The sequence below is a fragment of the Apteryx mantelli genome, chromosome 2 (genome assembly GCF_036417845.1).
Source record: "Apteryx mantelli isolate bAptMan1 chromosome 2, bAptMan1.hap1, whole genome shotgun sequence".
Lineage (NCBI taxonomy): Eukaryota > Metazoa > Chordata > Aves > Apterygiformes > Apterygidae > Apteryx > Apteryx mantelli.
In genome coordinates, this window is record NC_089979.1 from 90,333,044 (window position 1) to 90,352,672 (window position 19,629).

At 40.3% G+C, this 19,629-nt stretch overlaps 1 protein-coding gene across 1 annotated transcript in view; it reads left to right on the forward strand.

Moving 5' to 3' along the window:
• CTNND2 (catenin delta 2) overlaps positions 1 to 19,629 on the forward strand; it is a 723,110-nt gene that overhangs the window by 397,953 nt on the left and 305,528 nt on the right. The window contains exons 6-7 of the mRNA XM_067291004.1: positions 5,999 to 6,171; positions 15,061 to 15,625. Of these exons, the coding sequence (XP_067147105.1) occupies positions 5,999 to 6,171; positions 15,061 to 15,625 (738 nt within the window). The remainder of the gene's footprint in view (positions 1 to 5,998; positions 6,172 to 15,060; positions 15,626 to 19,629) is intronic.

The following is a 19,629-nucleotide window of genomic DNA, read 5'->3' on the forward strand; positions in this document are numbered from 1 at the left end:
GGTGCCTGAAGACTGGAAGAAAGCCAATGTCACCCCAGTCTTCAAAAAGGGCAAGAAGGAGGACCCAGGGAACTACAGGCCAGTCAGCCTCACCTGCATCCCTGGAAAGGTGATGGAGCAGCTCATCCTGGAGGCCATTTCCAAGCATGTGGAGGACAAGAAGGTGATCAGGAGTAGTCAGCATGGCTTCACCAAGGGGAAATCATGCCTAACCAACCTGATAGCCTTCTATGATGGAATGACTGGCTGGGTAGATGAGGGGAGAGCAGTGGATGTTGTCTACCTAGACTTCAGCAAGGCTTTCGACACTGTCTCCCATAGTATCCTCATAGACAAGCTCAGGAAGTGTGGGTTAGATGAGTGGACAGTGAGGTGGATTGAGAACTGGCTGAATGGCAGAGCTCGGAGGGTTGTGATCAGTGGCACAGAGTCTAGTTGGAGGCCTGTAGCTAGCGGTGTCCCCCAGGGGTCAGTCCTGGGTCCAGTCTTGTTCAACTTCTTCATCAATGACCTGGATGAAGGCACAGAGTGCACCCTCAGCAAGTTTGCTGATGACACAGAACTGAGAGGAGTGGCCAATACACCAGAAGGCTGTGCTGCCATTCAGAGAGACCTGGACAGGCTGGAGAGGTGGGTGGAGAGGAACCTCATGAAGTTCAACAAAGGCAAGTGCAGGGTCCTGCACCTGGGGAGGAATAACCCCATGCACCAGTACAGGTTGGGGGTTGACCTGCTGGAAAGCAGCTCTGCCAAGAAGGACCTGGGAGTGCTGCTGGACACCAAGTTAAGCATGAGGCAGCAATGTGCCCTTGTGGCCAAGAAGGCCAATGGTATGCTGGGGTGCATCAGGAAGAGTGTTGCCAGCAGGTCGAGGGAGGTGATTCTCCCCCTCTACTCAGCCCTGCTGAGGCCACATCTGGAGTACTGCATCCAGTGCTGGGCTCCCCAGTACAAGAGGGATGTGGCACTACTGGAGCAAGTCCAGCGAAGGGCTACAAAGATGATTAGGGAACTGGAACATCTCTCTTATGAGGAAAGGCTGAGAGAGCTGGGCCTGTTTAGCTTGGAGAAGAGAAGGCTGAGAGGAGATCTTATCAACGTGTACAAGTATCTGAAGGGAGGGTGTCGAGAGGATGGGACCAGACTCTTTTCAGTGGTGCCGAGCCACAGGGCGTGAGGCAATGGGCACAAACTGAAACACAGACACTTCCATCTGAACATGAGGAAAAACTTTTTCACTGTGAGGGTGACAGAGCACTGGACCAGGTTGCCCAGAGAGGTTGTGGAGTCTCCTTCTCTGGAGATATTCAAAACACACCTGGACGCAATCCTGTGCAATGTGCTCTAGGTGACCCTGCTTGAGCAGGGGTGTTGGACTGGATGATCTCCAGAGGTCCCTTCCAACCTCAGCAATTCTGTGATCAGAAGTTTGTACGTATTTGTTCTATCATTGTAACTATTTTTTCATTGCGTTAGAAAGCACTGGTAGAGATAGAAGCGTGAATTGAGATGATGAAAAATATCCTAACATACTGCTGTTCTGTTACACCAGTATAAAAATATTTCTGCATCCAAATACTCACTGTTCAAAACCAATTACTTGCCTTCAAAAAAAATCCGTTCAAAATGGAAGCTTTAAGCTTTGATCTTTTGTTGTTGTTGTTGTTGTTGTTTGGTTGGATTTTTTTCTGTAAGGTGTGGTCTGAAGAGAGTAAAAAGGACAAACACAAGATTTTATTTCCAAAGAAGATATCACACACAAAAATAAAAGGACAAATGTTTTCATAATTTAAAGGTGTTTTTTTTCCCATTTGACACAGCCATGAATGATGATGATAATCGGGATTCTTTGTGTAACTTTGATTTCCTATAATCAACTGTTACTGTGATGTCTTTGAATTAATATCTTTTAAGACTGCTAACTTCATTGGTTTGGTTTTTAAATAGCTATACTGCACCTTGTCACAGCATTGTATTATTATTCAGAAGGAAAAGCAATGGCCCGTGAAGAAAAACTGCCTATGCAAGTAGGTCCCAAAGGTCTTCTGTGATTCCTAGCAGTCCTGTGCTCTCCATCACCTCTGTGGTTTGGCTGTGGGTTGGCTCCCTGACATAGTAATGTCTTTCATCCTTTTCTGTTCTTCTTGCCTAATCTTCTTTATGTTCCACAAGCTTTCCCTGGCTTAAGTGCACTTTGTTTTTCCCAGGCAAGATGCAAACACTCTTCTTCCCCCCAGGGTTCCTTACTGAGGCAGATTACAGCAGCCAAGATGAGGAAGAGAGGCAGCCTTATACTCTGTTCTGCTAGAGGTTACAGGGAAGAGTAGTGTATTCTCTATAGCACACGTTCACCAAACTGGAAACAAATTGAAGAGTTAATTGCTATACCCAGTCCCATCTTTTGAAGTTGGTTCACAGCTGTGTCTCTTGCGTTATGGTGACTCTGACTTAGTTTCTTGAATTTGCACTCACATCTGTACTGATCTTAGTGCTGATAATACAGTAAGAATTGATGTCAGGAAAGTAGCATTGATTGAATTGGTGCAAATTTGGTACTATCCTTTATAAATTATCCAGCATTAATATTCTTTCACAAGGAGAATAGATGTTGTATATAGTGGTGAAAGAACATAGGGGAAAACAGGTAGTTATGCCCCATCCCCCTGATAGAAGCAAAACTAAATGTAATGTAAAATTACAATTTTTAAGCAATATTTTTAAGCAATACTATAATATTCAGGGTCTGCTAAATTGACCTTTATTAAGCTGGAAGTGTTTGTTTTCAAGCTTATTTTGAATTGAAGATTGATAGCTAATTACACAGCATTAAGATAACAAATAAGATTGAATTATTCCATTAGTTAACGAGTGATTTAGAGTGACTGACTGAAAATAGCAAATTTCTACCTGCCTTATAACTTTCTTAAAACAAATGAAAAACAGCTGTATAAACACCAACACAATAGAGTTTAAATTCTTTCGGGTGGAAAAAGTAGCGTGTTGTAAAGAGCCAACAGTAAGCCTTATTGCTGCCTTCCATGTATGGAGGTATACAAACAAACCACTTTCTTCTCTTCTGTGTGACTGACAGTCTCCTCAGAAGGTTTGTTTTTTCCTTTAGATTGAAATCTCAAGAATCATAATGAGAAAAGTGATCCATCTTTTCTTTAGCAGAAAAAATGGGGCTGCTTGTAGTCACTGAATACTGACAAGGGAACTCTTTGGGGTTTTTTTTGGGGGGGGTGTCATTTGTTTTTTAGATCACTCTTATTCCTCTCAAATGTGTCTTGCAGTTTGTATTCTTTTTTTAAATTTAGTTATTTGCAGGTAAGCAACCATAGTTCTAGTCTACTTTTACTTGAGGAATCTGTGTTTTGTTGTTTTTTTTTTTTTTAAGTATTTGTCTAGCTATCTGTCTCAAATGACTTTGTAATTACTTTATTCAAGTGTATGTATGTTATAATTGTTTGCTATTGTTAAAGTACAAAACAAACAGTGCTATACAATATTTAGTGAACTTAAAACCATGTGCTTCAAATTTTTTGACAAAAAAAAAGAATTTAAAAGTTTTGGATAAGTTTCCTTAAATGCATTAATCTTTTATGCTAAGTGGTATAGAGAAGCATGTATGTGATTCTAGCTAGCTGTGCAAAACCCCTAGTGAGCAACAGTAATAAGAAAGGAGCACCTGAAAGCCAGATGCAATGAAAATTTAAACATCTTGAATTCATAGCATGTGATAGTTTAATCATTATTTAAGCTTTAGAAGTGTTATAGAATAATTACTTTAAAAATGACTGCAAACACTTTCATGAGTAAAAACGGTCTTGCTGCAACTCTTGCCCCTCCTGGGAAACTTATGCTTTTGTGAATTTTATGAACTTAACTGTATCAATTGGTCACCAGCAAATTTTCAGTGAAAATTCAAAATCCAAAAGATTGAAATAAAGTTAAAATACGTATTTTAAAATTAAGCCTATATTTTCTTTATGCTCTTAAAAAACTCTCTATGAAAGTATTTCTTTTATTAAAGAACAAAATTTGCAACAAAACAAGTTAAATGGAAAGCGCTTAGTCAACCTTATTTGCAAAGTCAGAGAGTAGAAACCTACCAAATGTTGGATTTATAAGCAACTGTGCAGAGCTAATTCAGCTCTACTAGGCATATGGTATATTTTTAATAAAGTCATGGCATGCATTTTTTCCATGGAGCCCTGTCTCTTTCTGTACTTATAAGGAAAATAGGCCAGAATTTACTTTCTAAATTATCATAAATCTGGAATTTTCTGATGTAAGTGATTGACCTTGGAGTATAAATTATGTCTGTGTGTGAAATAGACAGTGTTATCATCACTGTCTACAGTTAGATGCTTGCACTCCCACTATTATAAAACCTACTTCAATTTGTTTATAATATGAGCCATTCAGGTTGGGTTTTACATGCCAGATTTCTGCCTCAGGCTGATGATTTTTTGCAAATGTCAGAAATGCCATTTCTGCAAAACAAGCTAGGGAAAAAATATTTTCAATGTTAATTTGGGGGAGGGGGGGGAGGTTGCATGTTTTCTAAATGGAAACCCTGTTAGAGCAGCTGTGCATTCTCATAGCAAAGACTTAAAGGGCTTAAAATTTGGCATTTTATTAGGAAAATACCGGGAGTTATTTCCAGTAAAACTCATGCAAATTTGACCATTTTTAGTCTCTTTAAAATTGAACTTTTCACATGTTCTATAGGAGCTAAGTCACCATTATCATCTCACATCCCTTAACATTTTTTGTTGCCTTCTGTGCACTCGTGAGCTGGTTAGTGCTAACCAGAATGTGAACATGTCGTCCTCCTGGAGCCACTGAATAGCCTGTAGCCCAAAGCTGTTGGGCTACACTTCTTTGTAATGCATGGTATGCCCAAGGCATTAGCCTCAGCTTTTCTCTGCTCTTTCATTTTACTTACTGGGCCCAGACACTGTGGAAGAAAAATATGCTAGTTGATTGAAAATTAGAAGAGACTAAAGTCAGTAATGACATGGGGAAAGGATTAGATGGATATTCTTTAATAAAGCTTTTCATGTATGGAGACAGAATGAGTTCACCATTAAAAGTGGTCCAGGGAGGTCATGTCTAAACACGTTGACAGAGCAGTGAAAGAAGAGCCTTTCCCTGTCAGATACATGCTCCCAGAACAAAAATTGGGAAATTTGCTATGTGTATGTGAGAAGCTAAATCACTTGTAAATGAACCTAATGAATATTAGAACATGTTTTAGTTTCACAGAACAACTAAATGACTATGGAAAGTATCGCTGTTAACATTTCCGACTTTCCAGATACCTCTCACTTTGGCAGTCCCAAATTAAGCTCACTGCCTGCGCTCTGTTCTCCTGCTGTGCATCGCTGTGATGAGAAAGATAAGATAGGCTGACAAAACAGTCATCAAAGATTCACTGCGATCAGGGTGAGCCCTACATGATGAGAGGAGCTATTAATATTTTAAAGGCTGCCACCCATCCCTACAGGCACCAGAGTATTACATCACCATGTGTAAACTACAGAGTGGCAGTGATCAATAGATCTAATGTGCTGGAGGCCCAGTGAAGGAGGACTCGGCATTTCCCACCCTGAAGGACTGGATGTAATTAAGGGAAATGAACAAGGTTTATCTCTGACAAAACGAAAGCTCACAAACCATTCTGAGCTGAAAAAACAGGACTCTCTTATCAAACAGCATGTTTGGTTTTGTGTCGTTTTAGAGCTTCATTACCAGGCAAAAATGGATTTGTTTTAAAGAAAGTAATGTTGTCTGCAGCTTGAGAACACCATAATCTGATGAAGTGGTAAAGAAACACTTTAATTTACATGACCTGATTTTTATTACAGAAAAGCCAAAATGGGGAAATGGAAAGTCACATAACATTCGATAATTTCAAGGATCAGTGAATAAATAATACACGTGTTCTCTTGCACTGAGACTTTCTGACTGCTCCAAACTCCTTTCGATGCAGGGCCCAGCCTCCTCTCCCAGAGTGCTCTTCAGCTTAACTCCAAACCCGAAGGGTCTTTCCAGTATTTGGCCAGCTACCATAGCAACCAGACCCTTGCCCTGGGTGACACAGCGGCAGCGCAGCTCCCCGCCCGCAGCAGTCAAGCCAGAGCGGCCATTCAGAGCTACAGCCAGGTACGTTTCCTAAACAGCCCAGCTCTCTTGCACCTGAAATCACTTAGGAGAGCGTTGAGGAAACACAACTGTTCAATGTTTGCCGACTTTTCAATGTTTGCCGTTACTTTTTGTCGTTTGATATATATGTAGCGGAGTTGAATTACCACTCTGATTTTTGTAAATCTAAAGCTGTTTGACTTGTATGGGAATAAGAGAATGCTGATTCAAAAGGAGATTTACCTGCCAGTTTTACTGTGTTGCTTGCATGCTTACTTTGCTGATCAAATGCTTAGGCACTTAGGTTTGAAACTTTGTATTACTGTGCTGATTAAGAGCCCTAATTAAGGACCAGGACCTTACTGTGTTGATAGCATGATATGATTGAATGTGCTGAAGTGGCAGTGAACCACAACAAAGCTAGACTGACAACAGATGCAAAATCTGTTTAGGATGCCATATGTAGCCTAGTGCCGTGGCCTGATTCCTTTCAAAGAATCACTTCTGCCTTCTTTTTCCATATTGTGAGACAAACAACTTATCAGACAGTCGTGTGTACATTTCAAACATTTTGGAATTTTTTTGTCAGATACTCATGAAAACTTTATAAATCTCTCTTCTCGTTAAAATGATTCTTCCAAGCTGCAACACACAACCCTCTCACCTTCTGTGCTTTTCATTGAGAGATCGAAGCCTCTCACTGGGAAGTTAAGCTTCAGTTTAGATAAAAGTTTCTAGATGTATTCATGTTCCTGTACATACGCAAAATATGGCTGAGTTTACTGGTCAGTTCAGGTTATTTTCTCTTTTTAGAACTTAACAGCCGCAGTAAAGCAGACTGTCTCAGTGTGATACTGAGACATTTTATAATTCAGGATTCTTTAGAAGTGAGTTATATTTGAATTTCAAAGCATTAAATTGCTAAGAGAATTCAAGTGTTATATAGTCATTGCACAGCTTGTGGGCTACCAAGAGACATACAATATTCTATTCACTCAATTTGCTCAGAAAAGCCCGCTATCCTCGAAGACTGGCAAATGACATAAAGCATGGTTAAATTTCATTTCAAATTGGTTACGTACTTTCTTTCTTCTATGAAGGGTTTAAAATGAGGCTGTATACTAGTAAGACCCTCAGGGTTTTTCTGTGTTTACCAAAGAAGTCTTCCCTGATGTACTTTGGGATTGGAGCCAGCAGGAGAGCAGGACTCCAGCTAGAAAGAAAAAGGAGGCTCTAACATCCAATTGTATCCTGGGCAGATGCCATCAGGAGTTACGATCTATGAAAAGCATCATCCCCTAGGGGTTAGCCTGTAAGGCTGAGATGCCTTCAAGGTGGCTAGAAAAAGTAAGAGGATGGAAAAGGAACAGGTGTGCTTAGAAGGTAGCTTAGAGCAATAGAAAAAAAGTGGCAAGAAGATGGAAGCAAGATGTGGAAGGGAAAGTGTGTGCATATTCCTCCAGATTGCATGGTAGATGTTTGTGCAGGAAAATAACTCACAAAACATACTAAATAATATTTTACATCATTATCCTGTAAAGGATGCTTGATCACTTAAGGTAAATTAAAATATATCTTGAAAATATTAGCAAACTGTCATATGAACTATAAATTAATACCATAAAAATATATAAAGGAGGTTTTATAAAAGGTATACAACTGAAGGAAGAGGAAGAAGTCTGTTAAAAAGTTCTGAATATCACCATTTCTGGTCCTGCAATTAAGAAGAAGACAGACAATCCTTGGAAGTGTTTTTCTATCCTGGTTATAATTAAAATAAGCCTCAGGAGTCGTAACTGCTCAGACTGCGAATTTCCTTTGGTATTTGTGTGCAAGGACTATAACTATCTCTGAACATGAATGATAGCCTAAATGCATGGGAAAATATGTAAATAGTCCCAAGGCCAGCTGTGACAGCACGAACAATTTCTGAAAATGCAATTGTGTAAAAAAAATGAAACTAATTAGTCTTGGGACTTCCTGTATAGTGCTGCAAAATGAAATCTAACATTTTTGTCAATTTGGAGGACTTCAGTAGAAAAACTGTGATCTATAATACTTTGAATACTTTAGAACACAAAACTTACATTTCAGTATCATTTAGAAGGTAAAACTTCCTAGGAACAACTGCCCCTGTGGCTGGGAATTACTCTGTTTCCTAGCTGAAAACAGCTTTTCAAACTTGGTGTCCAAATCCTGATACATCCTATATTTATCAATTAAGGTTTTCTTGTTTGTTTGTTTGGTGAAGAGTCAGTAATGATTTTATTACAAAAAGCTTTGGAGGTGTGGTGATCTTGCAAATGAGTTGCTCAGAAGTGAATAGTCTATTTGGACAACATAGATTTGTGGACAACTGGTTGGTTTTACTGTCATCTTGAGAACGGTCAACTTACATTGCAGATATAGGAATATAAAGCATGGTTTGCCACATGTTTTGCCATGCATTTGCAAGGGGAGGGGAAAGGAAGAAAAGCTAGTTTACATTTCTGAGTAAAGATTTTTTAGCTTCTGCTGATCCTGCTGTCTTTTCAGAGGCTGAGGCAGCAGCAGAGGTTAACCTCTATTGTGAACTATCCTCTATTCCTAAAGCTTCTGGGTTGAATGAGCTGGTACAGAGTTTGACAACCCTTAAAGCCAAAAGTAATTGGAAAATAAAGGGCTTTTTTTTTTTTTAAGCAGCCTTGAAAAATTATTTAACTGTTAATTTTTTAACTCTCATCTCCTTTTTCCTGTAACCATGTCATGAGTTTGTCATTCATCAAACCACCACATATCACTAGCCCTATTTCTAATATTAGCTAATGCATACAAGTGTTCAGTTGTCAGGCAAAATATATACACTGGCCTTTTTCAATTAGAAGATGCTTCTTCCCGCCATGAGTCATCTGTGGTGTAGGTGATGGGCTGCTTGATATTCTATGTAGACTAAATCTAAAATAATAACTTCACATTGGCCTCTGGTAGGATTTAACAGAAGATGTGTTTAAAATTGTCTTCCAAATATGAACATGAGAATTTTTCAGTCATTAAAGGAGGCAGATGAAATCTTAGGGTACAGTACTCTTAGTATGGCACTCACAGACAACAATTCACTAATATAGTTTATGTTAGTGAAAAATTGATCTGCATAATGCTGATGTTTGATCCTGAAATAGGTAATGATTGCAGCTTTCATTGCTGCTTTAAAACCAGAGACTCACCATCTCTGAATGCTTTTAAAGGATCTAATAAAATACTGTTTGTGGATGTAGCTTATGATGGTATTACCTCCCTTCATCTATGCATATGTCCTTTGAGATGAGGGCCAGGTTGGCTGACAAATTTTCCTAATAGTTCCGGGGTATATTTTGCAAACAGAGTATAGAGATGGGCTTGCGCTAACCATGACTTTCGTGATGAAATCTGGAGACTATACCACATTTGAGGGATTCAGAGGTGTAGTCTATCCTCTAGTATCATGTAAGTGCATTTGAATGTAGGTGGCGCCTTACTAGTTGGGTCAGGATCTCATCAATGACAGCAAACCATTCCTGCAGAAGAAAGATCCTTAGATATAAGAAGTTCTGTTTCACACTGAAATCTCATTAGTTGAGACTTCTGCTGATTTGCATGGAGGATTGGGGAATCGAAACACACTGTAGTTGTTGTAAGAAAATTTCTGTGAAATACCTGCAACTGGCACTTGTCCAGGTAAATTTCAAGGCAAAATCCTTCCTTTGGAAATGAGATGCCAGTCTTGGAACTATTGACAGACCAATATGAAGCGCTTGTCGCTTATATACTTACGAAAAGGCAATTTGATGGCAGTATAAAGATAAGCAGTGCTGAGGGATGTAAGACAATCCTTTTTTTGCTAGGCAAGAGTAATGTCAGTAGCAGTCACCATCCTGTAGTTGATCTTCAGGAAGAGTGAGTTTAGATTCTGTAAGTGCACAAAGCACTGCCATTTCTCTTTCTGTTTCAATATGAGAAAGCAACTTATCCAAAATCTTTTCTCTGTGAGATGAATGGTTACAAAATAACTCTTGAAGCCATAAGATAGTCTATGGCCTGCTGATGCAGATGCTTATGAGGATCATTGAATTAAAGGTACGTTAATAACAGTGCACAAAATTGGCTGCCTATCCACTCTGAACCATCTCCTGCATCCATTTAGCTGATGATGTTTTCCCATAAAGTTGATTATCTTGGTTGTAAAGAATGTAGAGGACAAGAAGGATTACCAGTGAGGAAGATGTCAGGGAAAACAGTTCACAGCTCCTGGCCTTTAACTGGTGGTGCCCAAGGGCTGAGTTCTGTATCCCAGAGACCGGAGAATCTTAAGCATTTTCCATACCCTCAATTTGCTCTTTGTAGAAGAGTGTTGATAGAGGTTTTGGACCAGAGGAGGGTGATATCTTGAGTGAAGTTGTAATGATGGTCCTTAGAGTGAACAGAAAAAAAGCCCGCAATAGACTGGGAAGTGTTCCAGTCATTGAAAGAGCAGAGAACATGATTTTGTTTGTGAAACAGAGAGATCACCTGTATCTCTTGAAAACCCTAGTGAGGCTGATCAAGTACGTTGCTTAAGGCTGGCAGCAATGATGGATATTCAGGAAGCCAATACAGTGGCGTTTCAGCAGCTGGAGCCATGTCTTGGTTTTGTGTTCCTAGTTCTGTGTTTGTAAGATTCAGCCAGTTGCACTGGTAGAAGTTCTGTTCCTTAGAACTTATCAATTATGAAATGTACAAAATCAACAAGTTTTTGGTTTTGCATTTTGGCCTGCTTAAGAAGAAAATAGTTTTTAACAGATTTTAGATGACTATCACAAATCTTAGATGTGTGCCTGCTAGTACCTTTTTAATGGTCATTTTGTTCTCTGCAATTCTGCTTTTCAGTTTTTGGTGGTCTTCCACACTGCTCTTCCATCTTGGAGCAATCTCCAAGAATCAACACATAATTTGACTGTGCTGATATTTTGGTAATTAGCAGCTGACTCCAAAGCTTTGTTTATGCTGTTTAGCCATCTAGGATTTTGTAACTCCTTATTTATGAATAATTTTCAGAATATAGGCTTCACACAGTTGTTTGTTTCTCTAAATTCCACTTCATAAAATAGAAATCTCGTATCACAGTGTCTTTCATTTGATCTTTTTCAATTAAAGTTCTGTTTTTAATCAAATTTTGGTTAAATGGAAATTGTGTGGAGGAAAAAAAAAGCTGATGTCCTAAAATTTAGTGCATTAAACGTGAATGATGGTGGGCACACAAGAGCTAGACTGTTCTGTAGTCTATTATAACCTAACTGGATGCCCTCAGTAATTCTGCGTATAGAGCTCTGCTGAACTTGTTTTGTCAGAATCAGTAGAGAGTGAACGATTCAATATGATGAAATAGGGAAAGAAAATAATTTTCATCAGTGTTCTCATGGTTTTTCACACATTTATGCTGTTACAAAGGATAAAAGAGAATCCATATGTTGGATCCAAAGAGGCAAAATAGGATCCATTTCTGTGAGATACCAGAAAAATTAAATCTCTTAGTCTTAGAATGGATATTTATAGGGACTGTAGAAGGAAAGTCCTTGATATTCCCTCCTCCCCCCATATCTATAAAATGCATTGATACAGGAGGATATAACAACTGGAAAACAAATTTGGTCTCAATTTATTAGCTTAAACACATGGTTTCATTATCAGGTTGACAATAATAATGGATGAATGGACAAATAATGGAACGAATGCCATTGTATTTCATTATTCCCTATGAAGTATAATGTAACATTGCAGGATGAACGATGACATGTCTGTACGGTTGTCTTAGGCAATAGACCAGGAAAAATATAGGGTGAAACTAAAACACATTATGCCTCTGAAAGCACGAGTGGAGAATGTTACTGTATACTTGACCCTTTGAAAAAAATAGGAACCTCACAATAAATTTAAGATAGGTCTGAGATTAGTCACATCTTAGACAATACTGCATGCTAATGTTTTCATAGCAATCTGTTCATCCAGAAGTTCTCTCCTTCACACACAGCAAACGCTTAGCTTTTTAGCAAGTGCTAAACACTGTTTTTAATTAAGTATTTAATTTCTGTGTCCTAACACTACACCTTCTCCCCTATAACCCCTTCCTTATAATCATGAAGTGAGTTTTTTTTTTGAATTAGTGCTTGAAGGATGCCTGCAGCTTTTTAGAGATTTATTAGGAATATGGGATAATATTGGTTTACTCTAAATTAATTACTTTAAATCCTTGAACATAAAGCATTGTAGAAGAAGATTAGAAAAGGAAATTATGTATACATGTTGACAGTGCTTGTCTAAAATCCTCAAGACCAATAGCAAACGGTTTGATGTTACCAGCATGTTGCATCTAGAATATTGTATTTTGGAACAATGTTGAATATTACAAACTATATTATTATGTGGCTAAATTAACAGGCCAAAAAGTAAAATTTACTCATAAATGTCAATTGATAAAGTAATTGCTTCAAATGACCTCTTGTCATATGCAAAGTTTGCTCTGTCCGTGTTGTCTTAAATCTTGGTAGCCTTATTTTTGTCATAACCATACAGCTTAAACCTTGAAAATGAAAACTGTGCTCTTGTCAAATACATGATTGGAAAGTCAGTTGCAGATGCTTTTCTCCTTAAAGCAGAGATGTTATGTAGCGAATGAAATCAGCTTATAGAAGTTCTTTGACGTGAGCAGGGTTTGCCTTCCTCATTCTTGTTCCTAGTGTTCCCAGGGAGCAGTCTGAGGGCACTGGCCGTTTATGAAGATTCCCAGACTCATACTTTATGCTGTGTTTTTAACTGGTGGCCACTGTTAGAACAGCCCAACTTAAAACAGTGGAGTACTGACATATGTGATTCTGCTGCCTGCTGTTGGAGGGCAATAGTTTACATTAATTTTATTTAATGGCACCTTGCTTTTCAGTGTGTGAAGCATGGTGAAGCCAGTGTGGTTTGAGTCTGTCAGTGCTCTCATGAAATACCTGTATGTTGTGAGTTCTAGCTACTGGTTTCCGTGCTAGAAACAGAAGCAAAACACTGAGAGGAGTTCCTCCAAAGCCCCACTTCATGTTTGTATCAAGCAGAAAACATATTCTTCCCCAAAGTATGTGAATCATTTAAGGTAAAGAGAGGGGCTCCAAAAGTAACAAAAGAAAAGGATAGCAGTTTCTGCTGGGAGTACATTGGAAGAGGAATGGGTTTCTGGCATTTTGAACCTCGTTTATTCTTTGTTCTGATCATTTATCTTGTCCTCAGTTCCTGATCTAAAGGCAGTCTACTTTTTCCAGATCTACTTTTATTAGGTATCCTAGTGAAATTCAGAGCCAGAATAAATCAAGTTTCATAACAGGAATGTGGTTCTCTTTGCTCATCTTTCCTATAGGATGCTATTAAAACACACCTTTCTATTTAAACTTGAAGTGACACTGCAGTTGGCATTCACTGCAACTCTTAGAGTTGGTTCACAAAATTCATTATTTGTAATTTAAAAGCTCTTCTTGTTAAAGAAATCTGTAGCTGAAGGGTTTGTGTGTGTTTGGGGGGTAGCCCTGGTCAGAATGTTCCAAACTGCCTTGTCAGCTCTCAGCATTTGGAGCACTTTTTAAGGTTTCAAGTAAATCCTCTGCATGATCAGGAAAAAAAAAAAAAGCGTACATGAAACAAGAGAGTGTCTTTCAACGGAGTGCTAAGCTTGCTCTCACTCCGGGGTGCTGTTATTAGAGGATTTTAATGTTAGCTGATTAACAACCAGAGATGATCTCTTGAGCCCGAGATCCCTGATACGAATTGCAATGCTGTCTCTGTGCAGAGATCAGAGCGCGCCCTGTTCTTTGCTGCTCCAGAAGCTGCTCGCGCACATAATTGAAATTTTTAATAGGCAGCATCTGCTGAGGATTTTCGCTCGCTCGCTCGCTCCCTCCTGCCCCCTCTCCCCTAAATTACGGGACTTAAGGAAAACTTGGTGCTACGCTGCATACTGCCGGGAGGCTCCGAGACCTCCAGCACAGTCGCGGCTGACAATGGACGGTTTTCATTCGGATGCAAATTTCTCTTTGGCTGCGATTCAGGGGCAGCGCCCGCCCCTTTGGCAGCTCCTCCCTTGCCCTCCTTTCCTTTTGTGCTTTGTAAATAAGCCAGGAGCAAGTGCCTTTCACTGCGGCGCCGCAGCGGCCGGGGCTGGCGGGGAGCGGGGGCCGGGCCAGCGCGCCGGGCGGGCGACGGCGGGGCGCGCCCCGCTTGGCGGGGCCGGGCCGGGCCCGGGGCTGCCGCCGCGCTTTTTGTTGCCCGAAGGGGACGGTTCGCAGCTGCGGGAGTCTGGATTGAAAACCAGAGGCGCTCTCTAAAATGCATTTGTTTCAAGGGCTTTGTCTCTCTGGCGGTGGCGGCAGCAGGAGCGAAATCTGAGCGCTGTTTTAAGCTGGCTAGGCGCCTCTCCTAGGACGGACGTTGATTGCTTTTCTGTGAGGAAAGTTGCCCAATTAAAACCCTTTCAATAATTTGAGCTGCTTTTTTTTAATGCGGAATAAAAGTTTGGGTGGCTTTTTTTTTTCCCTTCAGTCTTCCGGCTTAATATTTAAATAGTGTGACTATCGGTATGTCTGAGCACTGCGGAGCAAGAGACTCTTTGAGTAGTTGCGTATCAATCGTGTAGCCGGGCACCAACTTTACAGGTAAAAAATGAGTTGTTAGTGGTTGGAACTTGAGCTGGTAACCGGTTTTCCCTGAAAGGATAAAATGCGTTAGCAGCTTACAGCATATGAGTCTTGTAATGCTGGAGGCGCTCGGCTCGAGCCTTATTAAGATCACGAAAAGGCAGCGTGCTTCCCCTTGGGCGAGGGGGAGGCGGAGGGGGCCGCGGGGCGCGGAGCCGCGCTGACGCCTCTCTCTGCCTTTGCTTCCCCGCAGCCGGGCCCGAGCAGCCGCGGAGCCCACGCGGGCGGGCCGGAGCCGCCGCCGCTCGCCGCCGCCTCGCAGCCGCGGGAGCCCTTCGCGCCCAGCCATGGCAGCGCCTTCCACCTGCCCGAGCCGCAGCACGCCGCCGCGCTCTACTACTCCAGCTCCACGCTGCCCGCGCCGCGGGTGAGCTCGCCGCTCTCCATGCAGCAGGTGGGCTCCCCTACCAAGCTCCAGCGCGGCGCCGCCGCCGAGGGCGCCGCCTACGGCATGGCGCAGCGCGGCTCCTCCCCCAAGCAGTCCCCCAGCCGCCTGGCCAAGTCCTACAGCACCAGCTCGCCCATCAACATCGTGGTCTCCTCGGCTGGCCTCTCGCCTTCCCCCGTCCGCGTGACCTCGCCGCCCACCATCCAGTCCAACATCTCCTCCTCTCCGATACATCAGCTAAGCTCCACCATTGGCACTTATGCTACTCTGTCTCCTACCAAACGCCTGGTTCACACGTCGGATCAGTACAGCAAGCACTCCCAGGAACTGTATGCCACCGCTACCCTGCAGAGACCCGGCTCCCTAGCAGGTAACTCGAGCCCGGCGCTCCACCCTCGGGCTTTACGGGTTTGCTGGCTGCGTGTAACGTTGTTCTAGTAGAGTGTTGTCCTCTTTGCATCGGGAATGTATTTTTTTGCAAGCAGCGAAAGGAAGATGCCTCGCTGAAAACTGTGCTGGCCTTTAAATAGACCTGCGTTTCAAATACATCTCAGAAGTTGTCTGGTGCAAACAGCCCATCTAAATAGCAGCCTTTCCAAATAAAGCGTTGTAATTCTGGGAGCGTTTGGGTTGAAATGATTGCTGATTGAGTAAGAAACATCAAGCAGTTAGGCAGATTAACGAATTTGGTGGGTTTGACAGAAAACCGATTTATGACAATTGTGGTTTTAATTCAATCGGTAGTAAGGGGGAAATCACACTTCCGGGGGAGGGAAGGCCCTCCCTCCCCCCCATTTTTTATTTTGATTCCTTTGATCTTTCTGATACTAGGTAAATCTTCTCTTTCAGAGGTTGAAGGACTTCAGGTTTCAGACACTGCGTTCCTTATTCTTATCCAGAGTTTTGATAGGGAATGTGTTACTATACTGAATGCTTTCTCTACTGTGATCAGAAGTTGAAAGCCTTGTACAGAGAATTGCTCTTTCCCAGATTTACAAGTACAGATGTTCAAGTGGTACATTTGACAAGTTTTGGATCACTTAGCAGAAACTTTTGGTGTACCAAATTCTACCAAGTTACAGGTAGCAGTTATTTGACCCTGAGTACTCAAGGGAATAAGCTGTTATAGCAGGTTTAATTTCTCTGAAACCACAGACTTTGAACAAACCCTGGAACTGAGATACTAATGTTCTGTTCTCTAGGGCATCTCTCTGCTAAGCTGAACATCTTTCAGTGGTGATTTTTTTGTTCTCAGAATTTCCAGTTTCATTGCTATAGTAACAGCTGCTATGCTCATATGTTCTCTTGTCTGACATAAATAGATTTGAAGATAAATAGGATACATAAGGAGGTTTTGCTGTATTTATCAGGCAGGTACCCAAGTTTCTTACTGGAGTTAAAGCCCCTTCTCTACCTCCTTTCTCCTATCACCCATCCCCCTCACACACTCCAGCAGTCGTTGGCATCATATATAATTCTAGTGTAACGTGTCTAAAAATACAGATTAGATTAGCTGATAATAAAATATGGTCTCAATGTATCTCCTTATAAGAATGATTCAGAAACTTTTCTTAAAAAAGGGGGGATTGGAAAGCTTTCTTTATGTAACGCTATTTTTGAAGTTCAGAATGTGTAAAAACATGTCATCACTTGGGCTGCCTAAATGATGTCAAAGTAGACATCTCTGCACATTTTGATCACTTCTGTTGTAACATATTCGTTAATCCTTTCCGAAATTACAGAAATTTTATTCAGCAATTATATTAAGGTAACTTCTCCCCTCTGTAGTCATCGAGAAGTCACACCGTTGGCCACACAGTTAAATACTGCCTTTATGGAACAAAGCAGAAATGTCAAATTCCCAAAGACTTTGTATTTTAGGGATTTTTGCAACTTCATGCTGTAACAGAAGTTGTTTAAATAGGCATGGAGGGAACTGTCAGTATCAACAGAAAAGAGGGTAATTATACTTAAAATTTATATTCCTGTGGGTATGAATTACCAGTATTCCCCTGATTTATCTTTGTTCTTGGATAGAAGTCTCTGCTTGTGGAAGTTTCTACAATCCTTAGTCCTTATCTCCTTTTATGCAATTTTAGCATTGGATTTTTTTTTTTTTTTAATAAGACATCTTTTATAGCTCAGCAACATTAAAACTGTGATGATAGTTTAATTGAAGTTTGTTATGTAGGGCTTAAGAGCTGCCATAATGACTCTATAGTGTTAAATAGAGAAATTGTCCTATGCTAGACCCAAGTCATAAAGTGGATCTGGACCTTTTTAGGCTGGTTGGCCAGTAGTGGTTATTTATGCACTCCTAATGGTGTTTTCTACTTTGATTTGAATAAAAGTTAAGAGACTGGCATTTTTTTTTTAATTTTCTCATATTTCTTTTAAATAAAAGCTCTTTATTGGACTTTTCCTACATTTTACGTGACTTAGGTGTTTCTCTCCCTACCTCCTCTTAGGACTCATTGTGACAAGTTGCTGGTCACTGGTTAGTCACTTGGGTTAAGCAAATGCTTATAGATTATATACCTTTAGGAAATTCCTAGTGTAATTTTGCTTGGATTTTAATGTGTGTGAGGGGGGAAAATAGTGATCAGTCATTTGATCTTGATAATAATTTTCTAAAAATTAAAGCAAAACTAACTTCCCCAAGTATTGTGCTGATCAGGAAGAAGGTAATGAGTTTCTGAGTTCCTGTATCTCATAGGGATTTTCTTTTAAGGTATGCCAGAAATTTCATTATCTTATTTTATAAGGAATGCAAGATTCCTGTAACTACAGTAAGTATTAAGTGATAGACATGCTAAGGTAGTATTGCTACTTTAAAAGAAAAATATTTCAAAGCAGAAGCAACAGTATGTTAGTAAATACTGTTTGGGGTTTTTTTTTTTCCATAGTGGTGACATGCCTTTCAAGTAGTCCTTGAAGGGAGCTTTATCACGTGACCCATTCCTTCGCAGAAGTTTCCTATTGCAAATTTACTTTCATTATTTTCCATTAACATTCTGGAGCATGTTCATTATGGTCTCCCAATCATTCAGGAAGTTATATATTTGCAAATAGTGTTAAGTGTTAATTTGCAGAATGTTACTGGATTCACTGAGTCCAGTGGACTACTCACAGGGTTAAAATTACTGTATGCTTTAGAGTTCGACAGGATCAGATGTTATGGATGCTACTAAGGCAATCTTCATAACTTTATTTTCAACTTTTTTCTGTAGGCATTTTTGCTTGGAACAGTTTGTGGTTTTGAGCTTTAAGTATGGTATATTGTTACAGGAGTTTTCTGTTTGTTACTTTAGAAATCAAACCCGTTGGAGAATGAGAGCAAGCAACTGTATGTTGAAAAGATAATGTTCAATAAATGGGATTTTTGCTTGTTCACTACATCCTAAGATGTTTTTTGCTTTGGAGGAGGAGGAGGAGGAGTGGAGAATGGTTGTCACATTACACTGATTGATGGTTTGCCTTCTGTGATTAATGTGAAGTTGCATTGGTATGTATATGTCATCACAGGGATGCTGCTGCTCAAAGTAATCGTCCTTTTTTTCCCCCAGAAAGAAAAAATAAATATTTTGTAGTGATTACTGTGAATACAAATAATGTATTTGTTTTAATTTCTTTTTTTGCATGATATTAGAAATTTGTATTGGAGCTAGTTTATGAATGCAATTGTGTCTCAAAGTGCTAAACTGAACAGTATCAGTACGAGGGTTAGATATTTGATAGATAAGACCTTTAAATGTGATTAGATTTTTTTCAGTTGTAATTGAAAATGCGCATGTCCTCAGAAATGTGTTATAGTCTTTTAGATATGCTTGAACTGTTACTGTTGCCAGGTGTGCATATGTATGTATATGTATGCACATGTGTATAAAGTGGGTCTTGTTATGATACAGTTGTTACATTTATTCTTAGTTTAGCTGCTTCATGCTATGATCTACAGTAACAGTTTTGGGAGGAATTTTCAGATCTGCACTGCTCTAAAACTTACTCTATAGACTGTTCAAATAGTGATCTTAATTCAGAATGCACAGTTTTGTAAATACCTTGTTGCAGCTGCCATGCGTGGACCAAGCTGCTGAGTGCTGCCACCAGCTCAGCCCATCCTGCTTAGAGTGAGAATTACGTAGGGCAGAAGAGTACCAGAAAATTGGGAAAACTTTTTCAGTAGGCAGGCCATCACACGGTTCTGTTCAGCTCACTATTCCTGTTCCTCTGAAGCAGCTCCTTTTGGCAAGAATCAGATACACAACACTAAAAGAGGAGTAGGTTTGATTAGGAAGAATAAGGAGAGAGGAGACAGTGAAAGCGTATTGTTGCAGTTGATGAGGTGTGACACAGGAGCAGCCACTGTGTTGCGGA